The sequence below is a fragment of the Telmatherina bonti genome (genome assembly GCF_933228915.1).
Source record: "Telmatherina bonti genome assembly, chromosome: 4".
NCBI lineage: Eukaryota > Metazoa > Chordata > Actinopteri > Atheriniformes > Telmatherinidae > Telmatherina > Telmatherina bonti.
In genome coordinates, this window is record NC_136622.1 from 12,968,222 (window position 1) to 12,992,699 (window position 24,478).

General features: G+C 37.5%; 1 protein-coding gene across 1 annotated transcript in view; it reads right to left on the bottom strand.

The window, feature by feature from the left end:
• LOC306755432 (plexin-A1-like) overlaps positions 1–24,478 on the bottom strand; it is a gene marked incomplete at both ends in the record, with an annotated part of 239,478 nt that overhangs the window by 126,763 nt on the left and 88,237 nt on the right. Inside the window, 5 exons of the mRNA XM_079239811.1 lie at positions 4,659–4,758; positions 6,338–6,491; positions 6,786–6,909; positions 8,255–8,355; positions 20,977–21,108. Of these exons, the coding sequence (XP_079095937.1) occupies positions 4,659–4,758; positions 6,338–6,491; positions 6,786–6,909; positions 8,255–8,355; positions 20,977–21,108 (611 nt within the window). The remainder of the gene's footprint in view (positions 1–4,658; positions 4,759–6,337; positions 6,492–6,785; positions 6,910–8,254; positions 8,356–20,976; positions 21,109–24,478) is intronic.

Below are 24,478 nucleotides of genomic sequence, written 5' to 3' on the forward strand. Positions count from 1 at the left end.
TAACACTGGGATGCAGGGCAATCTATAAATAGGTCTCTTTGTGTTTTATCCAATAAAGCTTCAAAGTGAGCATCAATAAAGTTATACATACATCATTAAGTTACACTGCACAGGAGCCAAATGAGAAGTTAGATTCTCAATGGGTGGGCTCAGGCTCATTACTTGATAATATTGAATCTTGTCATGGTAATGTCCAAAAGCAGTGAATCTGCGAGTCTCAACTCTCAGTTCAATTAAATAAGTTCACATTTGTTGAAAATTGAACCAGAAACTATTATCAGTAAAATCAGCATTAGCAAACGGTTATGTAATCCTGAGAAAGAGATGGCTCTAAACTGTTTCCCAACACACAAATCCTAATGTGCATCAGTGGATCAACAATGGGGGTGAAGGTGGGGGGTCGCCTGGAAATGAGAGCTGCTCCTGAGGGCTTGGAGTGTGGGCCGATCCTATCCCCTGAGTGCCTCTTTTCACTGCATAGATTTCAACCCTTTCATATTGTAATGGTCATGGTGGCCTGAAGCTGGGGCGCTAACCTTTTAGCTGTGTGGGACGCATTATTCCTGACACAATGGACACAATCTCTGTCTCGTTTGCTAACACTGCTTTATATTTCCCCTTTCTCTCTTCAAACCTTTCCAGCTCTCAGGGAATGTGGGTTTTCTTCCATGTTCCACTCTTCCCTCCAGCACTTTCCCTCCTGTTTGTTTCTATTCCCCCTCTTTAAAGATGCATTATTCCTCCTCCGGCATGCTCAATTAAACTATTCCAAACCTCTTTTTTAATGCAAATTTCTAATATTGTAAAAGCGTATGTAAATAGCTCTCAGCATAATTTGTTGTGCCAAGTCTGTGCCTTCTGTCTCTGTGTGCTCCCTCTGACTGTGCATGCACCTGTTTGTGTGTTTGCATTTGTGCGGCTGGTGATGCTGGTTGCTGCATCCATCTTCCAGCGTTTTGTTGTGTGAAGTTGCACACACGCCCGTTTGGGTGCTTGCCTGCAGGCTGCTCCGCTCGTACGTTCGTGCTGATACTGTACGTCTGTGAGTCTGCACTTTGCTTTCACTGGCCTACCACGCCCACGAGGATAACTCCATTAACAGCATGCTTTCTTTCCTGTGCCTGTCTTCCTACAGGCAAGGTCAAAGATTTAGAGGTGAAAGGTGACGCTGGAAGGTGAGTGGTGTTTAATATGTGGTTTTATGTTACAGCTGTTGCTGTAATAACTTCACTGTCGTTTTTAAAGTCCTGCTGAGTCCTGAGGGGGCTGGCAAAGCCAACATCAAAGACTTAGCAGCATGCCTATTTGCGCAGCAAACGGCAGAGGACGAGGTGGGATGGTTGATCAGGGGTATATTGCATAAACAGACACCCACATAAACACAGCAGAAATGTGTGCTGCTCCTTCAATTACTTTGATAGATCTTGCATGTTTTTAAATATATATATATATATATATATATATATATATATATATATATATATACATACACACACACAAGTTTTTGTATATATATATATATATATATATATATATATATATATATATATATATATATATATATATATATATATAGACACACATATATATTTGTGCACATATTTAGTCATACCCTTTCATTAAAGAAGGAAAAAAAAAAAACAGCTGCCTGTAAAATAAGCTGAAATTGACTCAAGTAATAATAAATAAAAATTTTATGAAAATCATCATATTATTTTCTAATTCCGATTCAATGAAAATATTTATTTTTTAAAAAAGAAAACAAATAAGACAATTTATTACATATTACATCACTCAAACTAATATTTCAATGTTTCCACTACAGTCAGACTTCTGCACCTGTTGACAGGTATTTTGTCCCACTGTTCAACACAAAAAGTGCTCTGATTTGTCCAGGACCAATTTGTTTGTTTTTTTGCTGTCTTCAACTCAATTAAATGAAAAAAAGGTGTCTTATATTACTAAATTATATTTTTGCAAAATTTTAGTTATTTTTATATTTTTAAGTCTCTAGTTATTTGAGTGACTGTTGTAAATTTAGCCTTTTCTTTAATGAAAGGGTATGAATACATACAAGCACAACTGTGTATATATATATATATATATATATATATATATATATATATATATATATATATATATATATATATATATATATATATATATATACATATATATGAGTGTGTGTGATTTTTTTAGTTACCAATAACCAACATGAAAGTCCTTACACATTCAAACACTGGCTCACATGTGCATTCAGAATATGAACTAGCCCTGGAGGCCCTGCAAAGAGGCCCAGGTGAGCTCGGTCTGTCCAAGCCCACTCCATTATGACCATCTCCACACAGGCACCCTGGCTACAGCTAATTAACAACCTATTACTATGCAGATATATGCAAGACTGAGAGCAGAGTGCAAGCAATAAATGGGCTTTATGAACAAGAGAGTGGCAAGAAAAAAGGAGATGTGAGTGGAGGGTGGAGAGGGCTAAAAGGGGTTGAGTCCATGGGACAAAGAGACAGCCAAAGTGCAGAATGGGAGAGGGCATGGTAAAAGGGAAACAAAAGGAAGGTGGAGAACAAGATAGGAAAAGTGGGCCTTTGGGGTTGGAGGAGGGAATGATGGCAGCATTATTTTCAGACCTAACACTGGTTTACTAGCTGGTGTAGAGTAACCAATTTAGGAAATGAGGCCAATTTTAAAATGCTATTTTTATATATAAATTGTTAAGAAATATAGAAATATTTGTGTTATGCGTTTTAAAAATCTTAATACTTTATATATTGAAAAAAACACAATATTTAATCAACAGGTGCATGAAGACTAAAGTTCAGATGATTTTGTTGCCTGTTTCTAAGTGCCCTTATTCTTATCTTGTTATTTAGAAATTACGCAATGAAGAGTAATGCCTGGCAGTAAGTTTAAGATGCACTGTCAAGTCTGTTGCATCGACGCTAAGACAGCTAAATGGTCGGAGTGAGTCAGAGCCAGGTGGAAGAGGCAAGAGTGAGAAAGAGCAAAAGTGTTCAAACCCGTGGGCGGTGAACCACACTCACCGACTTCACTGAAGAAGCCAAGAGTCGTTTACCAAACGACTTTTTATTTATTTTCATTTAACCTTTATTTAACAAGGCAGGGCAATTAGGAGCTCATTCTTCATTCATTATTCGGTTGATCTCACTGCTGTTCTGCTTCTCTCTCCAATGTCCACCTCCTCATTCTGCGTAAATTCAGATGAACATCAGCCAAACTGGCATGACAAGGATAAAATATATAATATTGTACATTTTCAAGCCAGTATTTTGGGGCGAAAAGAAGGTATAACATGATATTCTTTAATTTAAAAAACAAACTAACTAAACTTAACAAAAAGAAACCAAAAAAAAAAAAAAAAAAAATGTTTATAATGACTCACAAAACCTTGTCATATACTGCCCTTTTTGTGTTATTTATGTTCAGGGATCACAAGACTCTAATACTATCTGAGGTCAATCTTAGATTGGTCATCAGTCTCCATCATATGCATTTTAAGCAGCATGGCTTTGATGATATTGTACCTCGTACTGATAGGATACAACAAAAACAGAACAATATGTATAAAAAATACAAAACATTTAAAATTCAGACATATCAAAGATTGCTAGAGTTATTTCAACCAGTTTGAAATATTAATAAGTAACCAGTAGTTCCCCAGCACGATATATAAGCAGAATTAAAACAAATATTGATACTGATACATCAATTGTTGCAGTAAAAATGTACTTTAACTTGAAAATAAGATCTAAGAGAAAACTGATATTCTGATTTTTTTTAAATCTACAAAGTTGTCTAGGTTAGCTTACTTACCTAGCCTACACATAGTTTTATAGGTCTAAATTACAAACTTTGAAGTTGAAAGTAGCTTATTTTGTAGTCCATAGGTTTAGTATGTTTTCTCCTATAAATACTGTGAACAAATGATACAAATACCATTGTGAACTTAACACAATAAATACATAATACATACTAAATAGATTAATACATAAATGCTAAAAATAAATGCAGCTAAGCTAGCAGCCACTAAATATTTAATAGAAAAAACACATTTTACACTTAAAAAACACTCCTGCCTGAGGACTATATGTGTTTCTCTTTCCTTCCTAGATTCCTGGAAAGTACACTAAGATGACAAAAATCCATAAAAAAATGTCTAAAATGTAAAGAACTATTTTTCTAGTTAAACTGAGAATCACTGAAGGAACATGACTGACATTAGCCTCCCAAGCTTGGCTGCTCTTCCAGCTCTTGCATGGTTAGCTATCGATTTATCATTTCACTCACCAGTAGTCCCTTTATTGCTTAAAATTTAATTAACTAATTGATTTGTTAAAAGCTTGAATACATTGAATATTGAATCAGCAGAGGTTTCATGTTGTTTACTCCGTTCTTCATTAAATTAGTTACTTGCAGGCTAATATTTTAGCACCATAGCTTCTGGTAAGAAAGCATTTTCACACATTTGTTAATTATCACTTTCCACCACTATGCATCTTGCAGCATGTGTAACATCACCGTGTATCTAAAAGCTCTCAGGCTGTTCAACGTAGGAAAAAAAGTGCATTTTAATCAGATGTTTGTTGAGCATTCCATTTATAGTTAGCAACAGATGTTCAACTTACGACTGGTGGACGCTGCAGTTGTAGAAGACGAAAAAGACGCTGGCAAACTTCTTTCCTGTTTCCTTTGACTTCAGATACAGCCTTATTATGCGCTGATCACCTAAAAGTAAACACACAAAACAATAAAGTTTACATTCTTTGTAAAGTGTCTAACATTTCATGTGAAGTGCTCATGTACTGTAGTTCTATTAGCTATTTGTCAAAGACAGTTAGCCTGAAAATGTGATTAGATTTTAGGATCATAGAGTCATATTTAATATATTCTTAAATCATAGCAGTGTCATTTTACATGCCACTGGTTTTCTTGATAAGCTGGCGTTTTGCAACTTCTGTGCTTCTGCTAGAAAATAAGTACAGCCTTGAGCAGTGTTTGAAGAGAAGTTAAGCTGTGAAAGTATGAATAGATAAATAAATAAAGCTCAACAATCAGTCTGAATAAAGCTCTTATTCATATGTGTGCATCAAAATACAAAACTGCTATTCAGTTAGTCTGCAATGAACCTAAAATTTAACTTTACAGTGAGAACCATGAAGTTATTGCAGAAGACCTCTAATTGAAAATTAATTTTACAGCAGTTATAATCATTTTTACAGACGGATTTAAGATGCTGTTGTGAAACCGGCGATATACTGAACTTCAAAACCACCTACAAAACCACCGGCAATTAGATAGTGGCCAAAGATCGTGTTACTCCAATACAGTCTTTCTGAAAACGAGGGTTTTTGTCTTAAATACTTATATTCTGTAATCTCAGAAGAAATTCACGCTAATAGTAACAGATCTAACAGCTATCCATTTTCTCTATCCTGCTTTACTTAATGCAAGCTCGTAGTGGGCTGGAGCCTATCCAAGCAGCTACTAGAGTCAGGGTACACCCAGGACAGGTTGCCAATCCATCACAGGGCCAACAGAGGAAAACAAACAACCATGCACGCTCAAAATCACTCCAACAGAGACTTTGGAGTGACCAATCAACCAAACAGACAGATCTTTGGATAATGGGAGGAAGCCAGAGTACCCAAGGAGAACCCACACTTACAATAACCAACAAGTCTTATCAAGCTGTCTTGTTTCTTCATTTCACTAAGTACCGCTTGAAAGACAAATGAGTTGAGTAACTGGTAGTAGCAGAAGCTGCAAGGTGGGGGACTTAGAAACACTGAACAGCAGCAGTGCTGCTGCCAACATGAAATGTCTAGCGACACTTGCATTAGCAGTTGTTGGCATTTGTACGTTAAAGATCATCATGTGATTGGTTCGCCTTCAAAATAGTTCCATATATTGAATGACATGGAATTACAATTAAACTGTGAGAAGGACATTGGGAAACACACATGTCTGTAACAGTTGACAATGCAGTTAACCTAGAGGGTCTCCAAGTCTGGTCCTGGAGATTTACAATCAGATGACTGAATTCCCTCATCTGCATGTTATTCAGCGCTACAGAGGCCTGGTGGGAAGCGTTCATCTGATGTAGGTGAGATGGAGAAGAGATACATCTAAAAGTTGCACGATAGTAGATCTCCAGTACTGGAATTGGGCACCCATGAGTCATACATTAAAAAAAATGTCAATATTCTTATAAATCTGGCTATTTATTCTAAATAATGACAAGGAATTGATGTAGGTATAGAGACTTCCTTTAACTGTCTGATTATCTGATGTTCTTTGTGATTACCCTGGTCTCGCGTGATTGGTGCGATGTCTTTTGTAGATGGAGACAGGCAGAAGATCCGTCCACTGTAGATCCGCCCTTCCGTCTCCACGTAGTCTTCGAAGGAGCAGTTCACTCCAGCCGACAGACTGGGTACATTCTGCGCCTGCAGCACCAACTAGGAAGAAGGACGGAAAGCAGAAAGATGAGGTGCAGCAGAAATCTCAATCAATATACTTCATTACTGATGCCCCACAGCAGAAAATTCTGCTTAGTTATGTGACTCACAGCTCACTTTCCTGTTCTAACTCAACATGATTTCTTGTGATGACACAACTACAAGCTTAACTTAATATTGTTTCATATCAGCCGTGCTACTTTCTATGTCAATCTGTTTCACTGTATACTGTAACTTCACACACATATAATACAAAAAAGCTTGATAAACGCAAGATACTCCGACTCCCTGTACCTGCACTTCAGACATGGTGACAGAGACGGTCTCGGGGTGGACGGAAAGGTGGACACATTGCTCCACTCTGGTGGTGAAACGCTGAGGCTCCTCTGCTCGCTCGCAGCGATCCCTCCTTGAACATCTACCAAAGAAGATTATGTTCTGGTCACATATCCATACAAAACCCTTGGAGCATTAAATTCAGATTTGTTTTGTTGAAATCCACATTAATCCTGTTTACTGGCTGTCTTCATTTGGATAAAACAAATTTATATTTCGTTTCATGGGAAAATGTCTTTGCTTTAAATGCATAGATCGCCTTAATGCTTCTCATTTTTGGAATCATAAAAACAAGTACTACACACACATGGGTTTTTGGACTTTATCTGACAAAATAAGCAATATACTGTGTATGGAACAACCCCAGGATGCTGAGTTTTCAGGCATGTTTATTAGAAAGCAGAGATGCATGGAAATTAGACGTTAATTAGGGAGGTGCATATGAGCAACCTACGCATTAAATGAGCTTAACACAGCAATAAGTGGAACACGCTGTGGTAAATGGTGACATGAATCCACTCAGCACTTTTTTGTGTGCTTTGTAGAGTTTCAGTGAAGCAGATGTACATTATAGAGGTTAATCATACCTCAAGATTATTATCACCTGTTTTAGCTCGTATAATAAATCACTGTGTGATCTAACAGCAAAAATGAGTCCAAGCAAAGTGTAAAACAGCAGCATAAGGTCATATAGACCACTGATACACCACTTGTATTTGGTGTTTGACATAAGCGGCTCATTCACGCCTCACCATCAGCAGCTCATTCATCGGTTGCTTTGGCTACCTGCTGGTAAGACACTTCCAGTGACATTAACACATGTGTTCATGTTGGCCACCATGACTTAACACCTTCATCTCAGTGTAAACTGTCATGTCTATAAAGTAAAGTGTAATGTCTATAATCTACATTTATTTGTAATGAGGAGGTAGATCTTTGAGCAAATCAGCATATTTAATCTTTTAGAAAATTACATTAAAGAACATGCACATAGTGAAAAAAACAATGAGACCTGTTGTTGTGATCAGGAACTGCACAACTGGCAGGATGGGAGCTGGTCAGATAGAGTTGGAAAATTCTCTGCCAATTTCTGTTCTTAACATGTGCAAATGAGTGCTGTTGCAGAAATGCTGAAATTCCAATGAAGGTAGTTGTTTTTCTTTTTTTCCCCTCTTAGAAGATAAGTATTATAAAACTTACAAAAATGTCTGAATAAAATTGTCAAATATTGCTGTAAATACCCCCTATGTGAGTTGTAAGCCACATAGCTGATGCTGCAAAGCTCTCAAACATAATATTTTAATCCATTAATAAGGAGAATGGTTTATTAATGATCCAAGAATGAGCTAGAAGAGAGGTTATTTAAAATAGTGAATAAAAAAAGATAAAATGCAAGACATAAATGTACTTATAGGCCATACACTTACATGTTATGTAGCACACACCAGCCGCAGTGAGGATCTCCTGATCCCAGACAGTCACTACAGGAAGTGTACTGTTCACAACGTTCCACTGGTACACGAGTGACCTAGGAGGGACAAAACCTGGTTAATGTGCTATAAAAATGATGGTTTCTACCACTAGCAGATTAAATAACCTTAGAAAAAATCAAAAAGTACAAAAACTATATATGCAAAGCACAAATAGAAACTCCTTATTGTGGAACTAGATTATGAACAAAAAGCCCAGAGTAACTATCATAGATAAAAAAAATAATAATAAAAAAAAATCTGACACTGCTAATATTCAAGGCTAGCAGTGTCGAAAGATGTCTGCACAAATATTGATCATTTTCTTCATATAAGATGTTGAAAAGTTGAGAATTGTCATTTCACCGTCATATTTCTCATACGAGCTACTTCTCAGCCTGTGATTTCATCAAGGTTAATCTTATATAACAAATTAAAGCGTTGTTCACAACATGGTGAAATCTTATATTAGCATCAATGGACCCATGAGGATCCATTCAACAGACTTTGGCACCACTCTGAGATTGCATCAATTACAGACAAAAACTGGAAAAAGAAAGAGAGAATATTAAAAGACTAAATTAAACTACGTAATTTGATGTTTAGCAACCAGCATTCTTGGAGCGCTATTTACACCAAGCATAAAAGCTTAGTATACACAGATCAGCTAACACCTGACGAAAGGGTCCGGAGGATCGAAAGCACCAGAAGCTCCATCACTTACATATGATGTTTGTCCATTTCCTGTCTAATCAGAGCTTTGACATCAGGAATACATAGCCAACAAGGTAAATTAAACTTTGAGCTTCTTGAACAATGCTATTCCAATTTACTTCAAGAACTACAAACAGGTATCATAGTGAGACAGACAGCATCTTTAAGGAATTGCTTTTGTGGACATTATGCTACCTCCTGCTATTTTTTTTTTTTTTTTTTAAGATATCCATGAAGCTAAAGTTTTCCGATTTTTTTCCTCTTTCCAGGATTTATGATTCTCTAAAGTCAATCCTCTTCGTGAACATTATTAAATATTTTAATCATCCCTGTGCATATGCGATTTTAATTTGCCCTAAAACTCCAAAACCTCATCATGTGCATCAGCATCCATATGTTGTGTCTCAGAGTGGATTGTGTTTGCCAGTGACAGGTGGATTGGCAGACAGTATGCTGCCGTGGGGACAGAAACACGGGCACAGGTGCCAGGGAGAAAGCTACTCCTGAGCAAGAAGTTTTCTGGGGCAGTTTTTAATTTTTTACATACATCACTGACTGACTATGATGCATTCGCAATCATGATGGCAAATGCCTGTGCGCACGCATAAACACACACACACACACCTCCAACTGCCTCACTTAGGTGAAGTATAACATCCATTACACTGCAGAGACAGAACACACCTGGTGTGGTGGAAGGTGGTGATTGTGTATATAATACCCTGATGCAAGTTAGAAACCTAGAAAGGGAACTTTTACTTACTCACTAAGTTTGTCTAATATAATGTTTTGAGAACAGATGTATGATTGATGAGCAGATATTCAAATTTGGTTTTAATATGAGTTGATACTTGGATATCTACAAACGTTCTTGCTTTTGTCTTTTCAGAATAAGATGTTAATATTGTAATTTTTCATCTCTAAAACTGATTTAATCTTAATTCTGAATTAAAGAGGAATTAAATATGTCATCTCACTTTGGTCATTGATACGAGACATTTCTTTTTTTCTCAACTTTGATTTGAAGTGCCATTCATATTGTTTAATTTAATTTAATTAAATTTAATTTAATATATTTGCAAAGGTACTATACACCAATAAAGGAGAAGGTAAAGAAAAAACATCATAACTCAAAATACAATTTAAAAAAAAAAAAAAAAAAGTAAAAACCTTAAATCTGCAGTCAATTATACTGTGTGTCTTTGAGGTTAAATCATGATGTTATCGCACATGACCAGTTAACCAGATATTATAATTATTTATTTTTATCATCATTGTCAGTGAATATCATGATATAATGCAACATCATAAAGTGTAGCTGCCATTTCTATGCCTTATTTTAATTAGTAATACTCTTTTGACATTCAAGAATTAAGGAAAGAAGTACAACTGTAGTACTACATACCAATGCAATGATAGAAAACCATAATTTGTGGTGGAAGGTGGAAAAGACAGCCCTGTGAAGTATGAAATTTGTACTATAGTGGAGGCCATCCAGCCTAACATTCTTCCATACATGTTTTATTACAAGTTCCGTCCCAGGAGAGTTTTCACACAAACAACACATCTCAGGACTACAGGCCAATAAATCCCCACATTTTATCTTCAGTTTTTGCACATCCCTCCTCCATGTCGCTATAATGTACCAGTGGACACAGCAGCTTATGGCAGATTCATAGCATGGTAATAGAAACCCTGTGTCTGATAACCATTATAATGCCGCCATCAGGAGGCACAGGCCTCTTACAGGACACCAAATGGCAGCAAATTGCAGTCATTACTTGTGGTTGGACAAATACCACGCCAGGAATAATGCCTATCAGATAAAAGAAGAAGGGGAAAAAAAAAAAAAAACATGCCACAGTCAAACACAATGGCCAGGGAGAAAAGTTGTTTCAATGGGGCTTTGTGAAAGTGGGCCAGATGATGTATTCCAATGGAACAGTTCAATTATTGAGTTTTAGAAAACAGATAATGGGATGGGAAACGGGAGATGCTCAGCCAAAGACTCTTTGTCTTATTCAGGTGGCAAGAGACTGAGTGTGTGTGTGTGTGTTTTCTTTTAGAGGCACTGTAAGTAAGTGAGAACCACCAATTTATATTAAATATGGCATTTTCATCCCTGGCCTATTTGCTGCCATGGAGGGAAACACATCCATCTGTGGATAAGGGAGGGAGGTGGAGGGGAGAGGACAGGAGGATGAGGAGGTAGAAGAGGTAGTACGAGAGACAACAAATGGGATCATAGAGGGAAAATGTCCATTTAACCATTCATTTCAGCTTCCAACTCATAATGGACAGTGTTAGCAGATGGAAAAGAAAAACAACAACACTCCAATGAGTATCAGATGCCTTTCATTTTTCTTTTTTTTGCCATGTTTCCATGGTAGAGGAGGGAGAGCAAGCAGGGAGATGATGAGGGGAGTTCATTACAAATAAATAACAGCTACAAATGAGCCGCTCTCATTTGGGTCATGATAGAGAGGCTCTTAATTTACCAAGTGGCAGATGAGCAAGGAGGGGTGATGCAGCATGGAAGGAAGGGGGTGGGTATGAGGATTGTGGGGAAGGACAGATGAGAAAGACACACAAATGTAATTGCGACTGATGTTTCATTCCACATATGGGGCCCTTTTGGTCCCAGCTAGCTGCAGTTATTGGCCCAGCTGTAATTGTCCCATCTGTATAATATGGTGGAGAATATAAGGTGCTATCACTACACAATAGGCTGATGGATGGCTTATTCCGCCAACAAGCCCAGCTCTCAGACTGTTGTACAAATGCAACCATGTTACCAGAAACACAGAGCAAATATGCAATTTGTGCACAGGCATCGGGGCAAAGTGTTGCATGCCGCCATGAGACGGTCTGAACAACTTCAACATGAAGCTGCCAATGAAAATTAAAATTGTAGGCACACAGTATCCAGACAGATGCACAGTGAGACCAAGAATGATGGATGGTAAACATGTGGTACATAAAGAGATTATTTTGACCATCAAAAACTGATATGGAGTCACCCACTTTTTTTTCCTGCAAATGTATTATGTTATTTTTCATTTATATATAAAACAAATATATTTAGAAAAAAAAAAAACAACATATTTTACACTATATATATATATATATATACACACACACACACACACATAAAGCATGTCTTAGCAAAACATGCATATTGGGAGCCCTTAACATTTTCTCAGTCATGCTTTTCCCTCTATGTCACTCCTGCACGAGGAGGTGATTAGGTAGCGAAATGTTAAATGAACTGGAGCATGATTGTCTTGTATTGTCCAGATGCACCTAAGATCACAACAAGAGGCTTATGGCTTTGTAAGGGATGACTTCATGTAATAACAATGTGTTTTGTTCACATCATTAGCTTTATTCTGTTAAAAAAAACACCTAACTGTTGTTTACAATTCAATTGTAGCTCATTTCCTCCTTCAAACTAAAGTCACACTGTTCCTCAAAGCCACAATATAACTTATCTCTCACTGTCTGTCCCCTTGATCAGCTGACAAATAACATTCTGCTCAGCCAATATGTGGTTATTAGGGCCGGGCAATATGACAATATATATCCTGTAGACTATAGAAAATGTCTATTGTATCATATGAGGCTCTATCGTTAACGCCGTAATAACGTGCTTTACCACAGTATTTTACGTCAAGATGCGCTTTACGGCATGCGCACTTCAAAAAGCATGGAGAAAGAATCTATTATATATGTATATTGTTATGGGGATTTAAAATGAGCTAGATCGTGATATGAGATTTTGGTCATATTGCCAAGCCCTAGTGGGTATGTGTGTGTGAGTTAAATAGGAGAATACGGAAGATTTTAGATGAAATTTCATCCCTAAATGAGTTGATGAATCTTTATTAAATTTCATTTCATACGTTTCTTTTTTTTTTTTCCCAACAGTTTTTGAAATTCTTCCTATTTTCAAGACATTGTTGATAGTTTTTAATTATAAGATGATCTAATAAGTAACAACATTTTCAATTGAATCTAAATGTCCATTCATCTCTAATAGAGGACCAAATGTTTTAAAATTGCTGACTCAGCTTGTGCATGAAAAGAGTAACCTTAGTGTAGCATGCTTGTCACATGGTAAAAGTCAAAGTAAAGCTAGTGAGAGAATAAAACCACATAAGGAATCATTTTACATCCCACTCAGTACGTGACTCACTTCTTCTGGCTATGATCTACTACAACACATCTATAGCAAATGTGAATTATTACATATCAGAGGACATAACTTGATAAGTCATGTGGTCCTTTTCAGTTCCATTTCAGACGTGTAGGTTCGTACAGAGGCGGCGACTCAGAAGCCATGCATGGACCAGTCACCTCCCAACTCATTCTGTTAGGTGACTGCAATCAGATGGAAACTTGCTTACGTCAATTTTAAGTGGCTGCATGTGTCATGACTGTGCCACAAATCAGTCAAAGCCTTGTGTGAAAACAAGTTTTAAGCTTTGAAATATGCATGACTTTTCAGGTAAATGGTCTGTCCTTTGTTTGGCCAGTGGGCTGTGGAATACAGATATTAATACTCAACAAAACCTTTCATAAACTCCCTCTTGAGATCAAGGTTTCTACTAAGACTTCATTCACTGCTGTCAGAGGTTACTTAGAAAAAGTTAGTCCATTTTTGTTTAAATTTTAACCATTTATTTAATAAAATAGTTATAAAATAAAGGTTTTTAAAAAAAAAAAGGTAAAAAACAAAACAAAACAATCAGACATGATGCCATGAGAAATCCACCAGAATTTAGGAGATAATAAACGTAAGGTGTCAAACTGAAGAGCCCACCAGCGATGAAACGATAATTTATTTACACATTTACATTGTTTAAATTGGCTGTATTTTAGCCATAAACCTGCACACAGCTAATTACATTTCCTATGTAAAATAATACAAAGACACACTGCTCCTGAACAACTGACTAACAAAGCGAACATCCATTAGATTTATGCATCCTGTCTTCAATATTCTCCCAATCCCTCCATGTCTTCACAGTCATTTTTTTAGCTACTTCAGACTCTTGACAAACACGGAAGAAGCCGCTAAAAAAGAAGCACATGGCATCATTTTCTTCCTGACCTCCGAATGCTTTAAATGCTGACTGAATCGAACACGAACCCTCTCTGATGTGGTGCCAGGGGTAGGGTTTCTCCGCTGTGCTGTACAGTACGGCGCAGTACATTTCTGTACAGTAGCTAAATCGATACATAGAGGCGCATCATCTGACCATTATGACGGCGTCTGAGCCTCTTGACACGGGCGATGCCGCTCGCTGCCGCGGGTCACCTTACGGAGCTGTTTTACAAGCAGAGAGGCTTGACCTTTCCCATGGAGTTCAGCAGTGCAAACGCGGTCGCGACACGACAACTAGATGAGAGGAAAGATCAGAGAGCGGATGCTGTTTATCGACGCATCACGTAGACTGCATACTGCAAAACCCTGAGGCTTTTATCTTCGGCAGTGATGTTAAAGAACATCCCAATATCAAGGGAAGAGGTGAAAAAACGAGTTGCATGCTAGAAGTCAGACTTGTAATTATATGATAAGCGAGTGATTGGGTACAGAGGTACAGTGGAAATCAATACATTATGAGCTGTAATCCACTTAGTCACCTACTTTGAAGCAATTAGGTGATGTCATCCACAGGGACACGCAGGATAAAAGAATATTTCTGTCTCGGTGACGTCAACAACAGAGCGATGACAGGAAGAAAAATCTCTCTTACAGCGCTGTTTTTATTAGACTGGGACAATTTGAAGACAAAACTGAGAAACAACAGCAATGATAAAAATTGATTTAGTGCCATTGTTCATTTTTATGAGTTGAAAAATGATGCAAAATCAGCGAAGAACCCGGAGTAGATCAAAAGCTGGAAGCAGTCAGATAAATAAATATATAAATAAAACAGGGAGACTGTGTGTGAGCGAGGGGTGGGTGTGCGCGTGTGTGTTTTTGTGTGTGTAAATAAAAAAAAATAAAAAAAATGCAACGAGGCACGTGTAAATCAGCTGCGCACTAATCGAAAACCCGCCTCTCGCTGTGAATCAGTTTTATGTTTTCTCACAGTCAGTGCTGCTATACTGATATGTGGTCTATATGCTGCAGTCCAATCCAGCACATTTAATTATGTGCAAGTGAATATGGGGAAAGGTAAATTGCTCTGTCAAGCTGGGAAATGGGCTTTTTGATGTTTGAGCTCTCATCTCTTGGCATTTCTATTATTCAACAAGGGGAGGGAAATGGAGGGATGAAGAGCAGCAGAAGAAGAGAAGGACAAACACAATAACGGTGAAAGTCTCTCCTAAACGTGATAATTGCAGAGTATGTGCACGACATAGGCCAGAAATCAGATGCGTCCACTCCTCTGAAATGACAATCATGAATGTTGCTTTCACGAAATGGCTGCATAAATGATGTTTTATTGATTTAGCTAAGGACTAAGTAAAGATTTGCTTGTTTAAATGATAAAATTGTTTCTGAAAAGAGTAACTTCTGCTTTTACCTGGACCAAACCGCTGATTGGACTCGGTTAACCTTCAACACACTGCCGGCACATGAATGCGCTGAAATACAGTAACAAAGTTCACTGTTTGTAAACTTGCAGGGCCGCATTTAGAAGACGATGATGTGTCTGTTTGAGCTATTCTTCTACAAAGAGATCAAAGAGATCTCTGTTTGTCCGCGAGACTAATCGGCATGTGGCCCAAGTAAAAGATGCAAAAGGGGACGGAGCAGGACTATCGAATCGTGTTGCTTGCTTTGAATTTTAAGGCAGAATGAACCCATGATCTTCACCAGTAAAAAGTTCCAAAGAAAAACTGTAAATAAAATTTTGTTTGTGTGTGTTTTCTTTTTTTGTCAAGAAATATATGCAACAGACAATGAAAAATACACTATGGACATTTTTTTTCATTCTTCAGTACAACAATAAACAAGAAATATTTGTGCTTTTCAAACAGGTAGGCGTGATTTTTTTTTTTTGGTTTGTGAAAAAAGAATGCAGTTTTATAAGGAAAAAACATTATTTTTTATGCAGTGTGAGGAAGGTTAAACGTGACTATTTTTGGCTGGTGAGGGATCGTATCTTCCTAGAAACCCTCCGCTTGGCTAATTACATAAAAACCCAATAAATAATCCTGAGAACGGACAGCCTTTAACTTGGAGGACATTCCTCATCAGCAGACCAGAAGAGCTCTCCTTATTCTGGTCTATTGCTGCCTGGAGCAGGACTTCACATCCCCACTAGTGGGACAAAGAGGGGCTTCCTCTATTCTATGCTGTCTGAAGCTATTACTGAGAGAGTAGTTACTCCACAAACTCCCTCCATCGGAGACGGACAGACGCGCAGAGCCGGAGGAGGATAGCAAATACGAGGCAGGCAGAGTTAGAGAAAATAACAGAGCATATCCTGCAAACCAATTATATTTTCCCACCTTCCCAACTCTAACACACTCATGCTCGCCATCTTCTCTGCTTCATTCGCTGACTGGACTGTGAATCTGGCCAATGCTGAAGCTCTGCAAGTGAAAGGCCATTAGTCTCATCTCGTCGTGTCTGTCAATTAGTGTGATGCCGACTTTTACAGACAGAGAAAATATTCGGTTTCAAATAAAAAATTTCCACTACAGCCTCAGTCTGGCAGAAACGACATCAAGCACAAATAAGCACAAAAGCACCAAGCTGTGCACCATTCGGCACCATTCTCCACAACTACTTAATGATTAGGCAAAAAACTGAGAAAATAGAATAAAAAGCTTCACAGCCTTTTGTAAGACTGAAACAGAAAACGGAAGTGGAGCTACTAGCGATGCCACCCACTGCTGGGTGTGGGCCGTCACTTTGGACCCTTAAGTTTCAGGTTGTAAGTTTTGTTTTTTTTTTTTTTTCCATTTTGTTCTTTAAAAACCAGAAATAAAAAGATGAAAAATCTACAAGGAAACCACAGAAAGTCATACTTGGCCTTAAATCAGAAGTTAATTCATCAGCAGTGCTACTCTAACTTTGATCTTATTGGACAAAATAAGTATTATGCTGCATCAAAAAACATGCTGAATGAACTCCTGAGATCATAAACGGTTTAACTTTTAAAATGTTTATGTGACAATATCTGAGCACTAAGGGTTTTTTTTTTATTTATTTTTTTTTTATTGGACATCTGCAAGAGTCACTCCCCTTCAAGACACAGAAAAAAAATGCAGTTTTAAGATCAGTCTTTGTCACATGTCTGCATTTGCTGACTACATTTGTAAAACGTAACGGCGTGATGATTGAGTGTGTTGAAAAGGAAGCGCTGTGGGCTCTAATAGTCTTCTCTCATGGTGGCAGACCTCCCCTCTGTCAATGAACTAACATGGACAGGCATGTAGGGGACATATCAGTGCTCATCAAAAATAAAACACCGCTTTTAATAATTAAAAGAGACTTTCTGGTGGCAATAGCAGTCATATTTAATGCAGATGACAGGAAATAAAAGGGATGCTCCCAGCAGGGACTTCCTTTATCCTGCTGAGCAGCTGCAGAGCACTGCTGGCTAAAACACCAGATTCTTATTCTAACTGATATCATTGCTTCAATCTTACAGTATCAAACGCCTGGATGAGGTTATTGGTTTTTAATTGCCTGATAAGAGTTAACAAGTATTCTCCCATATTTATCTTTTGTCTATCCAAACTGACCCAGAACTGTAAATCATTTAGAGTGTAGGAGTGCAGGCTTGGTTAAATACACACAAAATGTGGTTATGATTATGTCATTTTGGATTTTATTTCCAGGATTTGCGTGTATTTAATCCTGCTCACCATATTTTTGTTTCATCTTGAAATCTGTCTATGGGCCGTCTTGCTCATCTTTACTTCCTGTTTTAACCTGTTAAACCTGTTTGTTTCAGCTGTCTTAGGTTCTTGTTTCTTGTTGGACTCAAGAATTGATTGGACTTATTTGTTTTGTGTTGGTTATCATCTGCCTCAGTTTATATACAACCATGTTATTATTATTATTCCTATTCCTATTATTATTATTATTCCTATTATTATTATTATTACTACTTTTTTTTTTTTTTATTACTTGCAACAGAATAATAACTTCTCTACTCAGTGTTAAGCTAATTTCTACCATGCAATGGTCTGCTTTTTAATATCTGCATCAGGACTTTGCCTGAAAAGCATTAATGCTTTTTTATTCAGTCAATAGTCGTTAATTTGCCTGCGGGCCTTCATTTAGTGCTTTCATTTTTATACAACTGTGACAGCATGTGTCTCCAAAATCAGCGTGTGGACCATTGTGTGGATGTACTACCTAAGTGTTTAAATAGTTTTCCTTATTTAAGGATTATTAAAGTGTCCATGGCAACTGCCTGTGTGTGTGTATAGGGGCTCATTTCCCCTTTCCTCCTTCCTCTGTCACATCAACAGTGATGCCATCCATTTGTATCAATTACACTCCACTTCCTCTCGGTGCTCATCCAGACACATGGAAGTCAATTAAGCTTAATCGTTGGTAAATTACACTGAACTGTCTACATACTGACAAAGTCTCATTGAAGGTTATCGCGCTGAGGTCATTAACTGTTATGAGATAAGAGAGCAGTAAAGGTGAAAGACAACAGAAGATCGAGACTGTAGGCTCAAAGTAAAAAAAAAAAAAAAAAAAGAAGAAGGTATTCCAACACAAGCAATGGATGCTGTAAGATTTTATACACACTCTACTAACCTGTGCCAATTAACTGCTTGGCTGCTGAGTCTGAAATTTCATGAAATTCACCTATGCTTATTAATAGAGTAAAAAATAAAATAGAGCAAGAAATATTTTTTCTTAGTTGTTTCCTTGCCAAGTTTTTTTTCACTATTTATTCATTATTTATAGGATGAAACGCTGGGGTCAATGCCATAATTCACTTTATGAAGAGTGTTCCATAATAAATACATAACTGAGAATGCCAATTTTATTCCCAGTGGAAGAACGACGTCAAGCTTCAGCCTATATGACATTAATTACGTGAGACTGTGTTTGCGTGTGTGTGTTTGGTAAAGAGAAAAGAAAGAAAGTGTATGAGTGTGTCTGCGTTACTACATGGGATATTAAAGTGTAGCCCAGAGGCCAGCGCTGGCCCTCTCTGACATTTAGTGCTGCCTGTGAGTGTGACATGAAGTGATATGAAGTGATGTGAAATGACACCGTCGGTCATTCTGTCACAGATTCTACTTTTATGAAGAAGCCTTTACATTTTCCGATTTGTTCATGCTTGCATAAAGGTTCTACTTTATATTTGCTGCTGACTGATGCATTGAATAAACTGTGTGACAATAAAATCTTCCCAAAACATCCTAAATGCCTCTAACTGGGTTGACCACAACAAGAGTGAAAGGGCAATTGTCACCTATTCTCTGTTAGCTAAAACTAAAAATTCAGAAGATTAAAAAAAAAAAAAGTTAAAGATTGTTTATTTATACTGGTTTAGCACCAAACTAACTGACAGTTATTTGGTATCACAAGCATGAAAGAAAAAATAAAACAAGAAAAAGAACTTTGGAAGAAGCCGCAGCAGCGTTCCAAGCAGCTGAAGAGGTATACTTCAAGGTATACTATATACATATATACAAGGTATACTACAAGTCTGTGTTCCAGTCTAGAGCATCATATGATAAAAGGGTTTTGCTTTACAGCACCGTGTCACACGCATGTAACTGGACATCAACATATTCGGAATGTGCACCACTGTGATGGACTGGCGACCTGTCCATGGTGCACCCTGCTAATCATGATTAGCATTGTCTGCTTTGACATGCTCCAGTCCCCCGCAACCCTGAATTTTAATATAACAAAGTATGATTTACTGTACTTGTATAGAAAGTGAATGAATTTGTACCAAAGCTGATTCAGCAACAAGACACAAGAGGACACAATCAGAGGAAATGAGGAAAAGGAAGAAAAAACATCATAATGCCAAATCCTCTTTGCCAATACATGCAAGCACTGTTAGCAATAGCTAGCAACAACACGATGACTCAGCATTTTTTTGTAGCAGGTAGACGAAGAAGATCCACCATAGTGGGGGGAAAAAAAACAAAGTTGCTTTAGGAGTACACAGAGACTTTACAGTTTAAATCAAAATGTTTCTCCCCAGCAGTGAGTGTTCATACATTATATGTAAAGCTTTGAAGTCATAGCAAAACCATGCTAAGTGGTGGCTCCTAAACTTTGACAGTATATAGTCTGGAAAGGTTGTTTGCTCCTTAAAGTGAGTCTCACTCATTAAGACTGTGAATTTCTTAAATTATTGCATCTGGACAGCAAAAGCAAAACTATTCTTGATGGAATCAACATGGTAGATCCCACAGCATCCCCACAAATGACTTTTGATGGCAAAGACTTACAGCGCCCGGCTCAAAGTAAGACTAAAGTTAGGGTAAAGGTTAGACATTCAGCCATGATTATTAATGATAATGTGATGCTTAATGAATGTATTATGCTGCTGAGATCCACACAAACAGGGAAAATAACTGTTTTACTGAAATCTTCTTTAGGTTGCAGCATATATGCTAACCTATGTATGTATGTAATTAGCTTGATTGCTTTCTCCCCCGGTGTGTTTTTAACACATATCTCCTCATCAAGTCCTTAAGGTGTTGCTGCACTACCTTTGTTTCCTCATTTTTAATCTGTGGGTGCTTTAATAAGCACTTATAAGGACTGTATTTATATCAAATGTGAGTGATATTGTACGAATATATCAATAATATGGAGTACTTTTGCAACCACACACATGAATTAATATAAACATTCATGCCTTTGCATATCATAAGTTGTCATGTATCACAGTATTCATCCCTAAAACTGCCAGACGGATAAATGATCATTGATATTCTGTCATGATTCCCAAACTACACTGTAGATCATTATGTTTTTGGAGAACTCATGTATGTCCTTCACATACCTGAGTATCAGTGAGAGCATATAGAAACTGATGATTGGGACTGAAGAGCAGATCTCTCAGGATGGGGGTCCCGTCGCTCACCTCCACGTTCTCATACAAAATAGCAGGCTGGGAAATGGTGTTCACTAAGATCTGGAAGAGAAAACAGAAAAAGAAACATGATTACAATTTGGCTGCAGAAGCTAAAATTGTTCGTTATGCTGCAGGACAGCATGAATACAACAAACTGAGTTGTTTTTTTTTCTTTTCTTTACATTTTGCTCATGTCTACACATAGTGCCTAATCCACACAAAGCATAACACAATCAATTTACTTTTTTTTCTTGACTTTAGATGTAATTCAGTAAATTAATCCGAATTTATCTAGAACACTGAACCCAGATGTTTTCTGCAATTGTTTTTGCTTCATCTTATTGCAAACAGTGGCCACTGAGTGAAAAAAAACTGCCCAGCTTTTTTAAAAGAGAAAGAATTAAATGTAGTCGTAGACTCTGGCATGTCGCTGAATGTTGAATCCATTCCAAACAAATGGCTGTACAACGTGCATGTGCATAAAAGTAAAGTGCATCACAATAAAGAAAACAGAGCGGTAATAAGTCTGAATTTATGGATAACTGTAATAATAGTATAAAAGATAGAACAGATAATAAATAGTAATATTGATTATATGAAGCTCAAAAAGGCACATAATTATCCCTTTACATCAAATGCAACCAGCATGCTTCACATTTCTACTGCAAAAAAAAAGAAATCCACAGTCTGAAGTTACTTATGTTTCAACTTAATTAAATGCTCAGAGTGCAGCAACAACACACAAACTTATGATTATTCTTCAAGTGTTGAGTCTACTGGCAAAATGACAAAGTTACGCGGGTCACTCCTGCAGCAGAGGAAATCTTTCCCCAGTTCCTCTGGTCTTCTTGGTCTGGATCTTTCTCTTTCTAATTTCCCGACCTCCATCTGCTCATCCATCACCTGACAGCAGTTTATTCGGCAAAAAATTCTGTATTCTTCTGCTCCCTCTCTGTCATCAATCTTTTTTTTTCGCCTTTTGGTCTCAGAGGCCTTTGTGCCAAATCACTTCCAGAACCTCCTTCATCTTTCTCCAAACAGAAGGTTCATTAGCAGGCGGGCGCCTTTTTGTTACTTAAGAGGAGGAAACAGCAAGGGTTAAAAGTCAAGTGCTCTGAAAGTTTGAGGAGTTCCTCAGTTGGGACTAAAACTAAACTAAAACTGTGTAAGTTAAGATGAATGCAGGGGGGAAAAAAAGCTTATTGTGTGACTAAATCATATGCAAAGTTTTGTAAACTTGCTAAACTTTCCATGTTTGTGAGTCTTTCAACAAGGATAAAAATGACATAATCTTTTGTGTGTGTTTCTTGTTGATGTGTGTGACGGACGCACATCCCTGTTGTCACTCCCCAAGAAGGTCATTTGCTTTAGCAGTTGCCGATGTTGCTTTCACATCAAGACAAACGCTGAAACTTTTATTGACGTAAAGCGTGTGTGACCTTTCATCCCTTTGTTTTTATGACTGATGATTTCTCTGTCTTGCTGTCAAAAATAACACACGCGAGCACATCACACACACACACACACACACACACACACACACACACACACACACACACACACACACAGAGGCAACATTTTTATTTGGCCATTCTCAGACTGTTACATGCCCTGGGTTGCCATATCATTTATAATGAGTGACGGACTGTGGTGAAGTGAAGGGGAGTGGGGGGATCGTTCTGCCCTACAGCTCGGGGCAGAGGGCAGTTGGAGGGGGATTCAGGTCAGCTGGCACAGGGGGGACCACAGACTGAGGCAGGTGACTGTGAATTTTCATCTTGTCTACTCGCCTGCAGGTCTCTGCTCTCCTTCTGCGACCTCTGCTCTCTGGAAGTTAAGAGTGGCCAAACATTGAATCCGTATGGAAGAAGCAGCAGAAGAAGAAGTTGACGAACTTAAAGAAATGTTTTCTTCTTTTTTTTTTTTTTTCCTCTACTTGGAAATCCACAGTGAAATCTTGCAATTTGCAACAGAACCAATCATCGAACTTTGTTGTAACAGTTTGTTTCAGTCTGATTAGGTGTGTATTGCACATAATGCAGGAGTTTCACATTAATATCATCCTTGTGAGACCTCAAATACGTGAAACTTAATAAATTCCACTTTCTCTTGCTAAAGTCAAAGTAATAAAAGTGAAAAAAAAAAAAAAAAAAAAGACAAGCGACACTGGCATCTGGAGCTTTAATATGTTTCCATTTTGTCCAGTTTTTCACTCTCTGGAACATAATAACCAGTCTAAACGATGAAAGCCACTCTGCTACAAAAAAAGAAAAAAAAAAAAAAATGTGGCTATCTGGTTTAAAAGCACTTATTAAATATGCTTTTGTAACTGCTCCCACAATGATTATTAGCCCGAAATAAAAAAGGACCCATAAAGCTTGCTGCTTTGAAGTTGTGAGGAGTGTATGAGTCATTAAAACATTTTTTTTCCTGATTAGTTTACCTCTTTGAAACAAGACAACCATACCTGTTTCTACCTTGCTCAGCGGTGCCACTCCAGTGAGTGCACTGAACATAATTGCTGTTATTTGCATTGTAATTATCCACCAATCAATTAGCTTTATAAACACAAAAAAAGGAAAAAAAAAAATCCATTGCATTTCTGGAATATCAGGAAAGATTGTGCAGATCTGAGTTTTTGGCAGCTCAGTTATCTATACAGTATGTACTCCAGGTATGCATGTAGTTTTTTTCCACAAAAAATATACATTTACGATACAGTGAAAGGTTGGAATGAATCACATAACTATTGTCTCATCCACCTTGTGAGATAAAGAACAGGTTCCATTTGCAACTACAAGTTAGACAACTCGATGAGGTGTTAAAAAAAAAAAGCAGTAATCGGGATAAAAGGTAAAGGTGAATTCCTGATTAGTTTTTGGCCGACATGCTGCCTTCTGACTTTCATCATGAGATCATGCTGATTACAAAGCCAACAGAAAAATGGCCGAGATCTCAAAGTGATCACGTTGGCATAAACAAAATAAAATATTGTGCTTAAGTAGACACTCGAAAAGATAAAAGCACAGGCACCTTTGAGAAAAAGCCGGTGTGATTCATGGAGGTCTAAAGGGACCTTCTCTGTTGTTATTGTGAGGCTTTTCAACAGTCATTATCCATGTGAGGACAACCTTAATGTGTGAGCTCTGCTGTAGCAGCCAACTACCCAAAATGAATGCAAAGAAAGTCCTTTTTTTCCAGGTGTAAACGTGGACGATGATGAGAGGAAAGATTACAAAAGGTGAGTATGCTTTATTTTAACCCAATTAATTTATTCTGCCCATGAAATTTACTGTAAAGAGGAGACAAGAAGAAGTGAACCCAAAGAAGAGCTTTTGAAAGAAGAAGAGCAAAGAAACAACCTGGAAAAAAATATTTTTCCAATGGAAAATACATGATTAATAAGTTGCATGTTAAGACATTTTGCACA